The sequence below is a fragment of the Leptinotarsa decemlineata genome, unplaced genomic scaffold (genome assembly GCF_025532065.1).
Source record: "Leptinotarsa decemlineata unplaced genomic scaffold, Ldec_3_MD MMD2_tig00026374_RagTag_RagTag, whole genome shotgun sequence".
Classification (NCBI taxonomy): Eukaryota; Metazoa; Arthropoda; class Insecta; order Coleoptera; family Chrysomelidae; genus Leptinotarsa; species Leptinotarsa decemlineata.
In genome coordinates this window covers 926,385-943,918 of record NW_027412710.1, presented here as the reverse complement: position 1 = coordinate 943,918, position 17,534 = coordinate 926,385, and the positions used below count along the sequence as shown (strand labels likewise).

The window sequence follows — 17,534 nt, the reverse complement described above, 5'->3', positions numbered from 1 at the left end:
TTTTTGTCTGTTATTTTTAATCTTCACTGTATTTTTGTGAATACTATATAGTCTTTAAAAAATAAACATTTTATATATTTTTAACATTTTATGTATTTGTTTGAAGGTGATTGACACTGTTTCATGATGAATTTCACTAGTTCGGACTTCCATTGTCTACTATATAAAATGATTTGAAATCCCTGAAACAACTGAAAAAAAAGGATTAAAAATGAATAGCTGAAAATAACAATTATATTGAGCAAAATGAACCTGGAATGAAATAATAGTGAAATAAAATACAAGTAAAATAGAACAATTGAACGAAACTAAATAAAAATAAAGAAATGAAAAAAAAACAAGAAAAAAAAAATAAAAAGTTGAGAGATTCCAAGAATAAAAGTCAACTTTTTATTTTTATTTTCTTTTTTTTTCATTTCTTTATTTTTAATTATTTTTGTTCAATTGTTCTATTTTACTTGTATTTTATGTTACTATTATTTCATTTCGGGTTCATTTTGTTTAATATAATTGTTATTTTCAGCTATTCATTTCTGATACTTCTTTTTCAGTTGTTTCAGGGATTTCAAATCATTTTATATAGTAGACAATGGAAGTCCGAACTAGTGAAATTCATTTTATGTATTCATAAACATGACACCCTTTGTCGACAAATTGTATTACATTTTAGACAATAAAGATCTATCTATCTATCATACTCGTACGTGCGAAACTTGATCGCCTGGTCTGTATCTTTATTCTTCATGAAAGTACAGAAAATCCCCCAAAGCCAACATATCGTTGATGATGACGTTAATGTTTCCCAGGAATAATACCGGTTTTATATACTCGGCATATGATTTCGAATAATTGAGAGCCTGTCCATAACAAAGAATCGACGATGATCTGGGATAACCCAAGTAATTAAGATAAACCGCTCCTATATATACACAGCATCTATTCCCACACTAGGTCATAACTGGTGCGGTGTTCACAATATACTGCTCAGGTTTCATTTTGATATTGATATTTGACGAGAATTGTTAAAATGAAGAGAATACTATTTTGTTTCTTAGCAACGCTGTGTACACTTGTATTAGCGGCACCAAGTGACAATAGTTTTGTAGTGGCTTCCGAAGAAAAATCAAAGGAAAATGAGAAAGACGTGAGTTAATAATGATAATGTCTGTTTTTAAGTGTGGAAGTGAAGTTTCAGCTCGATTTAGTGGTATATATTCAGATGTTCGTGATTATGTCACAAAAAATATCAGTTGAAAATTTGTGAAACTCATATTTCTAGAAGAAATTGCATGTACTCGTATTCCTCAAGATTGAAAAACCCACTCATCCTCAGTAGCGTAAACAAGACATTTAGTTGACAAAATGAGGCAGTGTTCTGAAAAATTACAAACCTCTTACCTATATCTAGAAAACTAGAAGTTATTAGAACGCATGAATTCAAAATATGCGAGTATTAGGCAACTGTCTTTTTTTCAGGATCCGAGTGATTTTACTTGCTTTTGTCTTCAAGTTCAGGTATCTACTCTATATTTTGAAAGATTCTAGAGGAAGATCAACAAGTATCTTGAAGAATTAGACGATCTCAAATCTGAAATTTCATTGTGAAAAGTTATTCAAATAAAGAGTTATTCGAAACGAAATTTCCCATTCTTTGGGAGCGATTCATCACACATGCATCATCAAAATTCATTATGGTAAAACAAACAATTGAACAGTATTATTTTCTTCTACAACATAAAAACGAAAACAAAACAGTTAACGTTTGAGTTCATTACAGAGACCTCCTGTATGATAACTTGCATAGAAGAGAGATGGCTGATATTTCGAGAATGACCATGATGAATGTTTAACGATAACGAAGTTATGGGTTGTTTATTGTGAAAGTTTTATGATTCGAAGTATTTTGTAATGAACAACTTATTCATGACTCAACTGATACATAATTATTACAGTACGATTCATCTAACTTTGTTCTCTGGTGTGATTTAAAACCACTGCAACTAAATATAGACCAATGTCAAAAATTTACTTTTTTCCGAAACAAAAATCCTATTAACCGGCCATATAAAATCAATCAACCAAAACTGAAAACAACAAACACAATCAGAGATTTAGGAATCACTCTCGACCCAAAAATGTCATTTGAATCCTATATTGCGAATGAATTATCTCTCACTTCAATAAAAATCATATATTGTTCAATTGATAGATCAATAATCGAATACAATTCAACAATTTCGTGCTCTGCATATAGACATATTGGTGAATATGACAATAAAATTATATTGGACATTCTTAACTTGAATACTCTGCCTCATAAAAAATTAGAATCAGATCCTACACTAATTCACAAAATAATCAATGGTAGCATCAATTCCACGGAACTTGTCGAACAAGAGAACAAGAAATTCGGAAATCTTGAAAGTACCCTTTTGTCGCACCAACTATGGCGGGAATGTATATGTAGGTAGAATTTTGAGACTTGCAAATACATACAATGTTGATTTAGAATTTTTCAATCCTTCTTTGGAAACATTTAAAAAGACTGGAAAGATTGTAATTCATCAACTTATTTTTACGATTTTTTTTAATTTTAGGTATATATTTTTTCATTGAACCTAGCTTAGATTAGTATTAAATACATATGTGTGGACTTGTTGATTGTTTTGTAAAAATAGGCATTGCCGTGAATAAATAAATTAATGAATAAATAAATAATAAACTACAAGCATTTTACATTTCATAGTAAGTAAATATGAACGTCAATTTGGAAATGATTCTGTCTGATGTTCCAAAAACAAAAATATGTGGAATTGTATCAATCAGAGTTCGAACATTCATGATAAATATATTACATGATATATTGACAGATTAAAAATGCATGGGGTAAATTTTTGGGAAGTGAAGGCATTTTTTATTGGAAGATTAAACGACTACGTCGTTTCGTATTCATGGTTTTATCCATATATTTCAATTTATTTCTATTGGCCGTATTGAAACGTGTGTATTGAAAAAAATTATGTTTTTGAAACGTTTCTTCTTCATTTTTCAAATTATCGAATGACGTAATTATATAGGTTATACTGGAGAAATGTAAGATAATACCCAAAAGTATATTTATTTCCATGTGACTTTGATGAGTATAGAAGAGGAGACTAATATATGATTTTATTTGAAAAATATGCGAATTCACCATTGCTGATGAAGAAGATGAATTATCATAATGCTTTATTGAAAACAAAACTTTTCGTAACTGGTAACATAAAAAAGTTTGCTATCCGCAAGAATTTAAAAAAAAACCTCTTGATACATAAAACATTAGAAACAAACATTTCGAATTGATTGATTGATTGAATAATAGGTTTCTCTGTTATTCAACCTATCAAAAAATATATTATGTAAATATTGAGTTATGAACTTTATCACATATTTTTCACTATGTGATGAAGAAGATGAAAATTGATAAAGATACTTAAATAGTAATTTGTTAATGTATGTAGGAAATACTTTGTTGAATATTTACTGAACATTTTACGAATCGCAACACGTATTTGAATATAACTACAATAGCTTTTTCAGCTGAACACATTTGTCATGGTTTTTCATCTATTATATTATATCTCAAAATTTCCTATATTTCTTAGAAAAATCATACAGGGTCGCTGATATGTATAGAAATGGTAGATTATTTCCTAAAGTAAGATTTTCGAAATCTATTACACTGAATAAAAATTAATGAAGAGAGAATTGAAACTTTCTATATTTTTACCACATAGAAAGGTTCAATTCTCTTTTCTTCATTATGATTTTCAACCACGTAGTTTAAGTATATTGAGTAAACAGGATCAGTCAAAAAGTCTTGATGGAATAAAGTTGCTTTTGCTTCAATGGAACACCCTATATATTATTCCGTATTTCAATTCTGCTCAAAAATTCTGAACAAAATTCATATAGCACACCATTTCCTCAACTCAACTGTTTTCCAGATATCGCATTTTGAAAATAACTTTTCACTATGCTCAAATGTTTTGAAGAAAAAGCCCGAAATGATGGATATTTATTATGGAAGTCACACAACATGGAGTATGTGGATATGACTACAATTTAATTATGTTTTTTCACAGAAAACAAAATTTTTATGAAAATGATAGTTCTGTATCTGTAGAGTAGAGTTACATGTGGCCTAAGTGCCCATTGTCAACCTCCCGAGGAGTTGTCCTCCTAGGTCATCGTCCATCCTTTCCTTCCCAGGAAGGTGGACGGGTCACTGTATACAAATACAGTGACAAATACAAATACATACATACAAATGGCAACCTATATGTTTTATTGCTTTTTCGGTTTATACATAAAAAACAAAAGACACTTTATGTATATCTTCACTCCGAAAATATTAAAGGTTTTCGAAATATCAAGCATGACAATTTTTTTCCCAATATTCGTCACTTATAATATTTGAAATTATAAAGTTGTACCAAGTCCAATTGTTATTTTTTTTTCAAATATTCTACATTGGTAATTCTCTCAAACGTTATATCTGAAGTTGACCTGTGATATACAGGGTATGAAAAACCGCTTGACGCATATTGTAAATGAAAATTTGCAGAATCTTCCTTATTTCAAATAGAACACCCTGTATATTATTGATCCATAAGGAGCGCCAATGAAATCTCTTCAAATTTCATTGAGTATTTCCTATGGCAGGTTCAATGGTTTTTCTTAATAAAGCATTTTTTTTCGAAAAATGGTCGCCTATTTCTACGCCATAAACTCGATGAAAGAGTTTTTCAAAGCGAAATCCATTTGACGACTGATAAGAATGTACGAAAGATATCTTGTTTCAATTTTGTACAGTATAGCGTGTCCTATAGTTTTTCTTATTTCTTTTCTTTTTTTTTTTAAATGGCAACTCTCTATTGTATCGCCATAATATCAATTTTTTTTTACTGTGAAATCCATATGTGACGGCGTGATCGAGATATTTGTAATATTTATAACACATTTATATAGAACATCGTGCAATTTCTTCATTTGATGCATAGTTTTTGTCCAAGCCTTTCCATAAAATATCGCCCCATGCCTAAATTACATGTTGCTAGATAAACAAGTTTTGAATGTAAGAAAGATATCTTGTTTCAATTTTGAACATTATAGCGTGTCCAAACAAATATTTTTTTTACGAAATAAATGTATGTACCTATCACATTTTTCTAAATGGAAAATTATTTTTTTCATTCATTTCATTTCATAAATCCTTCAATATCAAACCAAACAGGATTGAATGAAAAAACATTGTGAATATTACTAATTTTTTTTTCATGTTATGGTGTATTATCATTACCAATTACATATTCTCCAATGAGACATTATCCAGACATTTATCGACCACCTATATTGATAGTCCACCTGTCTCAATAAGTGGGGATTTTCTGTCGAATAATAATGGTAATTATGTCGATTCACAAATCCATTTTTATGGAATGTCGATTCATCCGACCATGAAATGTTATTGAGAAAATATTCGTTTCGACGAATTTTTTCCAGCATGGCCCAATTGCAAAATCTCACTATTTTCTCAAAATCGGCATACAGTAGTATGTGATGGATGAAAGCGGTGTTTCTTCAAAACTCGTTGTACTGAAATCTCACTTATATCTACTATTTCACCAATTTGTCGTTGACTCCTACTAGGATCTTCTCCAACAGCAAGAAGAACTTGCAATTTATTATCTTCATTAGTAGCTGGCTTGATGCGCTTATGTTTAGATGAGCGCATCTAAACATGTAATTATTCAAAAACGTACATTTTGCGGTGTAATTGAAAACTTGTTTATCTAGCAACAGGTAATTTTAGGCATGAAGCGATATTTTAAGGAAAGGCTTGGACAAAAACTATGCATCAAATGAAGAAATTGCACGGTGTTCTATTTAGAGAATAAATGTGTTATAAACATAACATATATCTCGATCACAGCTGTCACATATGGATTTCACATTAGAAAAATCATTGATATTATGGCGATACAATAGAGAGTTGTCATTTTTAGAAAAAAAAATAAAAAAAAAGAAAAACTATAGGACACGCTATAATGTACAAAAGCGAAACAAGATATCTTTCGTACATTCTCATCAGTCGTCAAATGGATTTCGCTTTGAATAAAGTCTTTCATCGAGTTTATGGCGTAGAAATAGGAAGAACGACCATTTTTCGAAAAAGATGCCTTTTTAAGAAAAATTATTGAACCTAGCCATAGGGAATACTTAATGAAATTTGTAGAGGTTTCGTTGGCGCTCCTTATGGATCAATAATATACTGGGTGTTCCATTCAAAATAAGGAAGTTTCTGCAAATTTTCATTTACAATATGCAGCAAGCGGTTTTTCATACCCTGTATATCATAGGTAGATTTCAGATATATCGTTTGAGAGAGTTACCAATGTAGGATATTTGACCAAAAAAAAATTCAATTGGACTTTGCACAACTTTATAATTTCAAATATTCTGAGTGACGAATATTGGAAAAAAAACTTGTCACCCTAGATATCTCGAAAACCGTCAATATTTTCAGAGTGAAGATATACATAAACTGTCTTTTATTTTCTATGTAGAAACCGAAAAAATGATAAGAAATATAGGCTGCCATTTGAAAAAACACAGTTAGGATCTGCACAGAAAAAATTGAACACCCTGTGTGACCACCAATATTTTTATTTTGTTGAGCTCGAGTATTAAGGTAATATTATAGAAATTCAGATTTCTATCTGTTTCCTAAATAGAGATATGGGTCACCGCGCCACTGTTTCAGGACCCTGTATACAGTACATAATGAAATATAATAAAATAAAATAAAAAATAAAAATTGGTTAGTCATGAAGGACTTTCTACGGTTGGACTGAATACTACTTCGTCATCGTCAGTCAGGGATTTAATATTACCAATAGCAGGAACTGCACTTTTATAAATGATTTTTTGGTAGATGTTCTGATTGGAGTGTTTCTATTAAAGAGATTTTCAATAACAGTTGTACAAAAAATAATTTTTAAAGAATTTGATTTCTAGGTAGCCGTGGAAATATCAAGCTTATGACAGTTTGGTGACTTTTATAAGTAATTAATAAATGGTTATTGACGGTGTTTCAAAAAATCGCCAAAAATGAATGCAAATATTGATTACTCAAACGAAGTTCTCATGAAATTATTTATTATACACGGACAGTGTGATCAAATCATTGCCAGAACTTGTAGAAAATTCAACCAAATGTATCCTGAATTAATACCAATGAACGAGAGGAAGTTTGTAAGATTACAAAATAATTTCCTTAACTATGGCTCCATGTTAAAAGCGCCTTCAACATTACCAAAACCTGTTATTAAAATGAGGACAATATTGTTAACAATATGTTAACGTTTTGGCATATTTTTAGGTGTATCACATGCTTCAGTACAACAAATTTTGAAAAATCACGGAATGCATCCATATAAATTTACCAAAGTTCAAGCTATAAAAGCAGAAGACTTCGAACGTAGAATGCATTTTTGTGAAACCCTTTTGATTCATACACAGGAAGATCGGGAATTTTTATCAAAAATAATTTGGAGCGACGAATCAAAATTTACGAGGGATGGTATTTTCAATAGAAGGAATAAACATTTTTGAGCTGATCATAATCCTCATGTTACAAAAGGAATGGGTTTTCAAGAAACATTTGACCTGAATGTTTTCTGTATTCTGAAGAACAATAAAATTAGCTTTTTTATTTATGAAGACATACTGAATGCAGAGAGATATCTCCAAATATTAAGGACGACTGTAACCGATTTTCTTGAAAATTTGCCTTTAGAGGAATATAGGAATTCGTGGTTTCAACTGAACGGAGCGCCAGCTCATTCCACCCAGAAAGTTTCCAGGAAACTTGACGAACTCTTCGACGATCGTTGGTTTAGGCGTTTAGGGCCGTGGGATTGGCCACCGAGATCACCCGATCTCACGCCACTTGACTTTTTTTATGGGGTGTTTTAAAAGAAGGGTATACAGTACTCCAGTGCCTACCAAAGAAGAATTGCGACGGCGAATAGTGCGGAGTATTGAAGATCTGGATCCCCAGGAAATTGAAAAAGCAACCACAAATCGCGTACAAAAAATTATTTTTAAGTGTTCACAATGTTATGGACACCATTTTCAGTATTTATTGTGAAAATGTGATATTTTGTTTACAATTTTGTTATTTTGAATCATCCTACTTTGATATTGTCTGTACTTTCACATGTTCTAGCCCACAAAATCTCACTTTTTACCTAGAAATGGCTGATTTTTGGTACAGTTGTTCCCTGGAAACTTTGAGCCATAGTTAAGGAAATTATTTTGTAACCATACAAACTTCCTCTCGTTCATTGGTGTTGATTCAGTATACTTTTGGTTGAATTTTTTACACGTTCTGACAATGATTTGATCACTTTGTTCATGTGTATAATAAATAATTTCATAAGAACTTCGTTTGAATAATCGATATTTGCATTCATTTTGGAAGATGATTCGAAACACCGTCGATAACTCTTTGTAAATTACTTATAAAAGTAACCGAACTGCTATAAGCTTGATAATTCCACTGCTGCCTAAATCCAAATTCTAAAAAAAAAAATGTTTCTAGAAGAAGTGACTTCATTGAGAAAACTTGACGATTTAGGTATAGGGACATATATCATCTTGAAGCATTTTTCACCATCTTTCAATTCACCGGGTAATATACAGGGGGTTTCATTTGAAAAAATGAACTTTTGACTACTTTTATGCACATTGGAAATAATAGTGATTTTAGCACGCCCTGTATGATATGGAGTCGATTTCTTGGTGTTATTTGAATATTTCGAGTTTGTCCAAACTATCATCAAAATATCAACTTTTCATGAATTGAGAGTACTGATGTACTTAATTTCAATTAAGGCAATGTTTTGGACCATATTTAGCACAGTTTATTTTTTATCTCGAAAACGGATAGATAGGTATAGGACATTATTGTCAAAAAAGTATTAAAATACCAGAGCGATTCCAAAAATGTATTAATATACGGGGTGTTCCATTTGAAAAAATAAAGTTGCTAGGACTTTTTGATGGAAGTGGCAACGCCGCAATGCTGAGAATATTTTAGATCGATAGAACGGGTAAGGAAATGTGAACGGGTGAGGAAATGTGAGAGGTGAAATTTTCAGAGAAATCATGCTTTGAGTTTTCCAGAAACGTCTAACCTACCATCGACCGTGAGTCACGCTGTATAGGGCATTCTATAAGAAAAAACAACTTTATTTCTCAATTTCACGGTAGACCGTGAAATTAAGAGTGGTCTGAAAATCGAATCAGGATTGAAACCAGCAAAAATTCTTCAGAAGTTATTCGCAATGTGTAAGAGTGGTGTTTCCGTAGAGTTGCTCAGTGTCAAATGACTAGTGGATGGCATTTTGAACATCTCATTTAACTGTTGTATTTTGTTAGATTTGGGGTTATTTCCCTCCTGAAAAAAAATTGGTATCCCTGTACAAAGATTGATTACCATAACTGAAACACCTTTCAGATGATGTATCGCAAGACCTATATTTCAATTTGAAAAATCACCGATGACGAAATTACGTCAAAACTAGTGAGGTTATATCTTCAGAATATACATAAAAAAATCGGCATTCAGAAAGAAACAATCGACCTATTACCGGATTTTTTTCAAAAGTACATGGATCTGTTCTTCAAATTTATAATGGTTTCCATAATAAGAAACTTAATATTCATATTCAGTATCATCTACTATTTCATAGGTATCGAGAGTTGGAGTAACTTTACATAACTAATTGCTGTTTTGAGATTTTTACTTCCTTGATCTGAACAATGAGAATAGATAAGACATTATTTGAAAGTTGAAGAAACAGTTGAAGTTTTTTTTTGTTCATACATGACCTTGTTTATGATTTCATCAACGCCATTTATCTTCAGGTTATTTATGAGTGCGCCAAGTGGTATTACGTCATGTTAAATTCTTGCTATCCCATCGGGTATTTACTTTTGAACTGAGAAATCGCTGTTTGTTAATGAGACACAAAAAATAAACAACAATTTTTATCACCATACGATTAACCGATTGAAAATAATTACCACTGAAGCATCCAGTCTGAACAGAAAACAATCAATTATCGAGTATACGGTTTTCATTGTATCATTATCGAACTAATGAAAGAAAATCGTATTCCTTGATTATTATCTGATTCTATGATGAAAAATAATAAAAGAGGTGAATTTATTTGTAGGTTAAATGATATGGTGATTTATTGCTTTAGAAAGAAAACATTAAAAAAGTAAAGTGTATCAAACAATGACCCAACAGGTAGGAAGATACTTCCAACAGATTTTGATATCTTTCCATATGAAACCTTTATTATACAGTGTGTAACAACGAAAACTTAACAGAGCCGTTTTTGAATATAAAAAGTGAAAGTTTTAAAAAAAGGTCGGACACGGCGATTTCTAATCAAAGGGGAACACCTTTCAGACTAATCAGGTTTTTTGTAGTACGTACCCCCTCGCAGGGGTGCATCCGACGACCCTTATTTAGATAGGGAAAGTAGGTCGAGTGGCACCTTGTTTTAAATGTCTTTTGAATACCTTTACATCTCTGTTGAAAGAAAATTTTTGTAACAATTAGTTTTCGAGATAATTTGAGCTCCTCGAGATTTGAAGGTATTTTTATTGAGTTCAACTCTTTTTAAAATAAATCAAATTGTTTTTAAGGTACAATTTACGTTCAGAACTTTTATAAAAAAAAATTTTGCTTTTTATGACAACCTGCTAATTACGTGTATATTTGATTTCGTAAAGTAAGAATTATTTGTTTATTACGACGAGATTTTTTCGGGGGATGGGGTTGGTTATCACCCTTACATTTTAGGAAAATTGAGTGGCATCTCCTCATGAAGGTTGCCTTTTGACGTGGATATTTTATGCTTCTGATAAAAAAGTGAATCATACTAAAAACTTACCTACACAACGGATACAACCTGCTGATTTCCTTGAATGCTGATGACACAGAAAAGTTTAAAAAACTGTTTTAGGGTTAATAAATCCCAATAATTGTTTTTATAGCACACACAAAAAAAATAACACCTAACAAGGGTAACTCACATAGGAAATTTAGAGTAAATGTTCAAAATGTGCGCCATTTTGCTCCATACAACAATAAAGATTTTGTTCGAATTTTGATTTTACGTTATTTAACAGCTCAGGAGTTATAGCTCGGCATTCATCAATAATTCTACGACATAATTCATTCAAATTGGCTGGCTGTGTAGCATAAACTTTAGACTTTAAATTTCCCCACAAAAAGTAGTCCAGTGGTGTTAAATCTGGTGATCGTGCTGGCCATTCAATTGGACCTCTTCTGCCAATCCATTGTCCTTCAAAATGATTATTCAAAAAATTTCGAACCTGCTTGCCCAGCAGGTGGTGCACCGTCTTGTTAAAAATGGATAAATTCATCTTGACATCTTGGACCCTGTTCAATTATTTCAACTATACGAGGCTGTATTGCCTTTTCAAGAAGTTGTAAATGAGAATCACCGGTTAAATTTCCATCAATGAAAAATGGACCTATAATTTGATTGCCTAATATTTTGGCCCAGGCATTCAACTTTTGGGGATGTTGGGTATGTATTTCTGCGTATTGTCTTGGATTTTCATCCGACCAATAACGGCAATTGTGACAGTTCACGCAACCATTTAAATTAAATGAGCTTTCGTCCGAAAAACAGATGTTATAAAGCAGCTCGAGATTTTGCATTAATCTCTTACTCATGCCCTCACAAAAGTCCTGTCTTCGGTCAAAATCATCCTCATTGAGTTCATGAACAAGTTCAATATTGTAAGGATGGAATTTGTGGTTTTTAAGGATTCTCCATGCGCTTATATGGATTATTCCGGCCATTGCTGATAAACCTCTGGTACTTAACCTGGGATTGGCGATGACTTGACCAATCACTCCAATCGCATCATCGTCATTCACTGCCCTTCTCTGAACATTTCTTTTCTTATTTAAAACCGAACCTGTCTCCCTGAATTTTGTGACCAAATCCAGAACGTGATTTCTGCTTAGGTGTTTACCAGGGTTTTGCTCGTTAAATAAAATTGATGTTCTATTAGCATTTTGGTTGTTGCCAAAAAATAAAGTAATAACTGAAACCGTTTCAGCAGTAGTGTAAGGCATTTTTAAACAAATAACAATACACGACCCGTTTAAACAAAACAATCGAACGATGTACTAATGAAAACTGGAAGAAGAGGAGTGGGTATTGATTTAAAAATAGGGATTTTATTTAACAAAAAACTAATAAGAAGAAGTGCTCGAAAATTTTTCATTAAGGCATACAAGTTACCGAGTGGTCTGTCTAATGTATTATTAACATGGCAGTCTTAACTTAAAATTATCTCGGGAACTAATCGTTACAAAAATTTTCTTTTAACAGAGTTGTAAAGGTATTCGAAAGGCTTTTAAAACAAGGTGTCACTCGACCTACTTTCTCTATCTAAATAAGGGTCGTCGGACGCACCCCTCCGAGAGGGTGCGTACTACAAAAAATCTGATTAGTCTGAAAGGTGTCCCTTTAATTAGAAATCGAAATGTCAGAGCTTTTTTTAAAAATCTCACTTTTTATATTCAAAAACGGCTCTGTTAAGTTTTCGTTGTTACACACTGTATAATGCTTTTTCCGAATAATTTCACCTTTAGAATACTCACATCATCAATTTTGACATGTTTCATTCCCAAACCGTTTGAAAAATAAACAAAGTTAAATTTATAGAGAATCTGCTGAAGTATACTAAAAACTTTTGAAAGGTTAAACAATCAAAAAACATTTAATTGTATTTCAGGGAATACAATGTACGTTTCTTTTCAAAAAGCTATGGAGAATTGTAGAAATCATCAAGCAGAAGTAAAGATTGATTCAATTCAGGAAGATCAAGGCAGGGTGTTTCAAGTATAAGAATAATAGTACATCGCATTGAGAAGAGTTGAGTTTGAAATCATTTGTTTTCTTCCTTGCTTTGGAAGATTACCACATTTTTTTGTATGAAGATGGAGAAGCATAAAACCAAAACTTTCCTTTCCGTCATTGGAAACTACACCAACGTTTTTGAATAAACATAGGAACTTAATACTTTCTCAAATTACACCGAAAACGATTTGATCTCCACATTTTTCATTCCCAAAAATATGACTTATTTCGCTGTCTTAGTGGCATATATTATTCCTACATCTACTTAACTTTTATATTCTTCGGGTACATACTCAATTGAAATTACTTCTTCATCAATAATAATATGTCTACAAAGGCTAGGATGATATCGGTTTCTAAGAAAAGAAGTTTCTTAAATGATCAAATCGATTTAGTTTACTTGCCGGTTTTCAAATTGACAAAACATGTTGATATCACAGGAATGGAAGTAAGTGTATATGAACACGTTAACTTTTAAGTTGATGAAACAATTCTTCACATGAAATAAAATGTACAAAAAAAAAGTCATGGTTGGAAATGACCTAACCGACCTTTTATAAAAGGAAGCGTTCTTCAATTAGAAAATTGTAACAAACAAATTGGATTATAACAATTGTATTCACACCGAGTTGACAACAATAACAACAAAAATGGCGTCTGTGAAATTGGATAACTATATTTCAGTTATATGATTGGATATTAAAAACCAATACACTTGGCACCACTGCTGGAGACACCATGAATTTTATTGGTCAACAGACACGCGGCCAATTCAAACTCTTGCTTCTCGAATTGTTCTTTTTTCTGCAAATATAAAGAGAGCTTGGGACCGATTAGGCTTGATAAGTATGATATATCCCTAACTCGATCAGTCTATAAGAGAACCAGTATCGTTTTCAGTAGCATAAAAGAAGCCCATTACCGATCTAGACGATGATGCAACGATGTCATGTTCCACGGTTTCAAAGACAAAAACAAAGTATGTTGGCATGATTAAATTGATATTTTTTACTTTTTTAGTAGGTTTCGAGGTGAAATATTTGTTTTTTGTTAAGTTACCGTGAAAATAGATTGACCTCAATTTTTTCGGAAAAATATGGTTTGAATAAATGTCTAGGTTTGAACGTGGTCTAAATTTCAAGACATTGTCTTTCAAAGAAGATGTTGAAAGTTGGTATCTCTTCACATAAACAGACACACTCATCTGCTCAATCAGGTCGACTACCAAATCATGCAAAATTTGGATCGATCTAAGAGCAGCATTACCTTAATCAATTACCCAATTATCATGAAATTAATGTCGTGATGAGATTGATGCTAAAAAAATCCATAATTCATTGAAGTTCTCATACAGAAACTCTTTATGAAGCGAAACCCGTGTTGCTTGTTCTGTGAACTGTCTAGTGTCAAAATAAAGTGCTACTTGAAAAGTTTCATATACCTATTTTGTTTCGAAATTATAGTATGAACATTTTCTCAAAATTGGGAAACCAATTGTTAGCATCATAGTTCTATCAATGTTTTTGTTTCAATTGAATTTACTGAAACCTTTTGGAGTAGTTGCCCGATGATATCATATTTTTTTCATTTCAGGATGAAAATGTTTCTGGTTCTAAACAACCGATAATCTATGGCATGGACATAAAATCAAATGTTTCCAATCGATTCGCAAAAACTCTAGTGATTAGCAAAGTTAGAAATCCGGATACGAAAGCAAAAGAGGCAACCTTTACAGTTGTTCTACCGGAGAAAGCATTCATTTCAGAATTCGTGATGGAGATTGGAGGAAAGAGCTATAAAGCCTATGTAAAGGAGAAAGAAGAAGCGAAACAAGATTATGATAGGGTGAGTAAAATCATGAATTGATTTCAGATGCTATTTATGTAGGTAGTGAATAAACCAAAATGAAGTTAGTTGAAAACTTAGTATGTAATATACAAATCAATATGTCTTTCGAAATGTAATATTTCATTTTATATGTCTGAATAAGTTCGAAGCTGAGGAAATAAATATATATCAACTTATTCTCGAGAATAATCGAATCACAGATGAACCTTTTAACATAATATTTAAACTAATTATTCAAGGAATGCTATCAAAACCAATCTTTTCTGTCAACGAGAGGAAATGCTGGAAGCCCGAAACTTTGATGCTGTGTGGTTCAAAATAATATCACAGAAGATCAACAAATTCATATGCGTCGTTTATCGACCACTTAGCGGCTTTGTCACTTCTACTATAAAGTAGCCGCTTCTTTGATTTTTCAAATGGAGCACCCCGTATATAATATCATATTATGATCCATTATCACATTGTCAACAAATTCATATACTATTTCCCTATACCTATCTATTACCGTTTAGAAGATATAAATTAATTTCGATATTTTTTTTACCAAACATGAACTTTTATAAATGCTGATAATCTTGAACTCTCTTGCACTAAAACGATCAAATTTGAAATGGAGTGAAGTGATACTATGAGGATCTTCACTCCGAGTCATATTTTCATTTGCCTCATACAGGGTCTTCAAAAAATGCAGATACTTTGATCTCATGAAAAAATGAGTGGAACTCAATTTTTTCAAATGGAACACCCTGTATATTTCAACATTTTTGAGCTCTACATCCAATTTTAGATTAACTTTGTTCAGATAATACTAAATGAAAATGAAAAAACATCTGAACTAAGGAAACGAAGATGTGAGCTGTCAAAAGTCTTTCAAAATGGAAGTGTTATTTATAGTCGGAGAGCCAGTGACGCATCTTTCATGAAGTGTTTGATGCACCCTGAAATTTTGTAAGGCTAGTATATATGGAATAAGAAGTACGAATACCTGTGTTTGCCTGACCCTGCCCGGGACACCAGGTACTACGCATAATAGAAAGGTGTAAAAAAATATAAGCCAAAATAAGTGTTTGATTCACAGGCCAACAAACTTCAAACGAAAGATTAGTTAATTTTTGATTTTAATTCAAGATGGCAGACACTTTGGAGAGAGTTTACATATAATTAATTTCCCTCAAAGTTATTTTTTTAACAAAATGAAATGTTTGATTCATTGTGGAATTTTAACAGCTACTCAATCAAATATTTAGTTGATTACAAAAAGCCAGACAGTTTTGTTGGGGTTTAATTCCCGGCAAACATGAAAATAAATTTTATTTCAAATAGAATGAGATTGGTTGCGCGTAGTTGGCGGCGAGAGTGAGAGTACGGATCACCATAGTAGCGACGCTTCCCTTTTACGCTCTCATTGGTTCTCAATCACGTGATCTTTACCAGCGGTACATTTAAAATAAAATTCATAATTATGAATAGATGTACTGTAAAGAAACTCAAGATGTAAAAAAATAGTTCAATTTTTATGACTCTCATAGAACTTTAAATAAATTAAGAATTGGAAAATAGTGCAGTTAAATGGTGATGGAAAATTAAAATTGAATTTTATTGAATGAAAAAGAAAGGTTATCATTGAAAATTCCATCATTGCAGGATATGGTTAATTTCATAGGTTTATTATCCTAGAAAATATTCATTACAAACATATATTATTAAAAAAATTTGGAAAATATGTTCAATTCTCCTCATAAGTACTGTTCTCTGAAGAATCATCACTCGAATAAATGTCCGGATCAGGAGAAGTTTCTTCGTTATCTGAAAAAATTAAATATAATTAGTGTTATTCCTAGAAAAATTAAAAATTCAAATTATCAGGAAATACAAACCGTCATTGTTGACATTTTGCCCGATATTTGAACCGGTTTTGATCACATCCAGAACAGTTTGTGTTCCATTTAAATTTATATCGGTCGTCTTTTATTGTCCGACCGTGGGATCCAGGCAACAAATATGTTGGAGTACAAAAATAAGCGTTTCGCCGAATACTTGTTATGTACTGAGTCCGCTGTAGGTGTTGGTGTAACGCAGCTTTACATGGTAGCAAATTCGAAGCAACATATTTAAGCAACGTATTTTGAAAAGGTTCATCTGTGCTTTTACTTTTATAGGTTGAACAAAACGTTTGAAAACGCGCATAATTAATATTTGCAACGTTCTTGTAGCCAAATTTATTTTTTTTACTCGACATTTTGTTCACAAACTTACAAAAAAAACTGTAAAACACGTGCTCACAATAACAACGGTCAACTGAAAACATATGATGTACTGCCGGCTCAGCTGCTAAAGATTACGTGATTAATAACCAATGAGAGCCTAGAAGGTGAGTGTTGCTACTATGGTGATCGGTGCTCTCACTCACGCCGCCAACTACGCGCAACTATTTCTATTTGAAATAAAATGTATTTTCATGTTTGCCAGGAATTGAACCCCAACAAAACTGTCTGGCTTTTTGTAATTAACATTCTGAATATATGATTGAGTAGCTGTTAAAATTTCATAATGAATCACACATTTCATTTTGTCAAAGAAAATAACTTTGAGGGAAATTAATTATACGTAAACCCTCTCCAAAGTGTCTGCCATCTTGATTTATAATTAAAAATTAAC

At 31.9% G+C, this 17,534-nt stretch overlaps 2 protein-coding genes and 1 long non-coding RNA gene across 17 annotated transcripts in view; 1 reads left to right on the top strand and 2 right to left on the bottom strand.

Annotated features, from left to right (window-relative positions):
• The window catches only part of LOC111504932 (pyrokinin-1 receptor), a 443,518-nt gene that overhangs the window by 266,975 nt on the left and 159,009 nt on the right, over nt 1-17,534 (bottom strand). The window lies entirely within an intron of this gene.
• The window catches only part of LOC111504933 (inter-alpha-trypsin inhibitor heavy chain H4), a 100,045-nt gene continuing 83,451 nt past the window's right edge, over nt 941-17,534 (top strand). For 13 of the 14 annotated variants that reach the window (XM_074185349.1, XM_074185347.1, XM_074185344.1 and 10 more), the window contains exons 1-2: nt 941-1,144; nt 14,619-14,870. In XM_074185349.1, coding sequence (XP_074041450.1) covers nt 1,028-1,144; nt 14,619-14,870 — 369 coding nt within the window. In that variant the 5' untranslated portion in view covers nt 941-1,027. The remainder of the gene's footprint in view (nt 1,145-14,618; nt 14,871-17,534) is intronic. The other variant, XM_023159658.2, reaches the window with a different exon arrangement.
• On the bottom strand, nt 16,515-17,249 carry LOC141486791 (uncharacterized). The gene is made up of 2 exons (XR_012468053.1): nt 16,754-17,249; nt 16,515-16,682 (listed from the first exon to the last, which is right to left on the bottom strand). It is a non-coding gene; the product is annotated as an uncharacterized lncRNA (long non-coding RNA).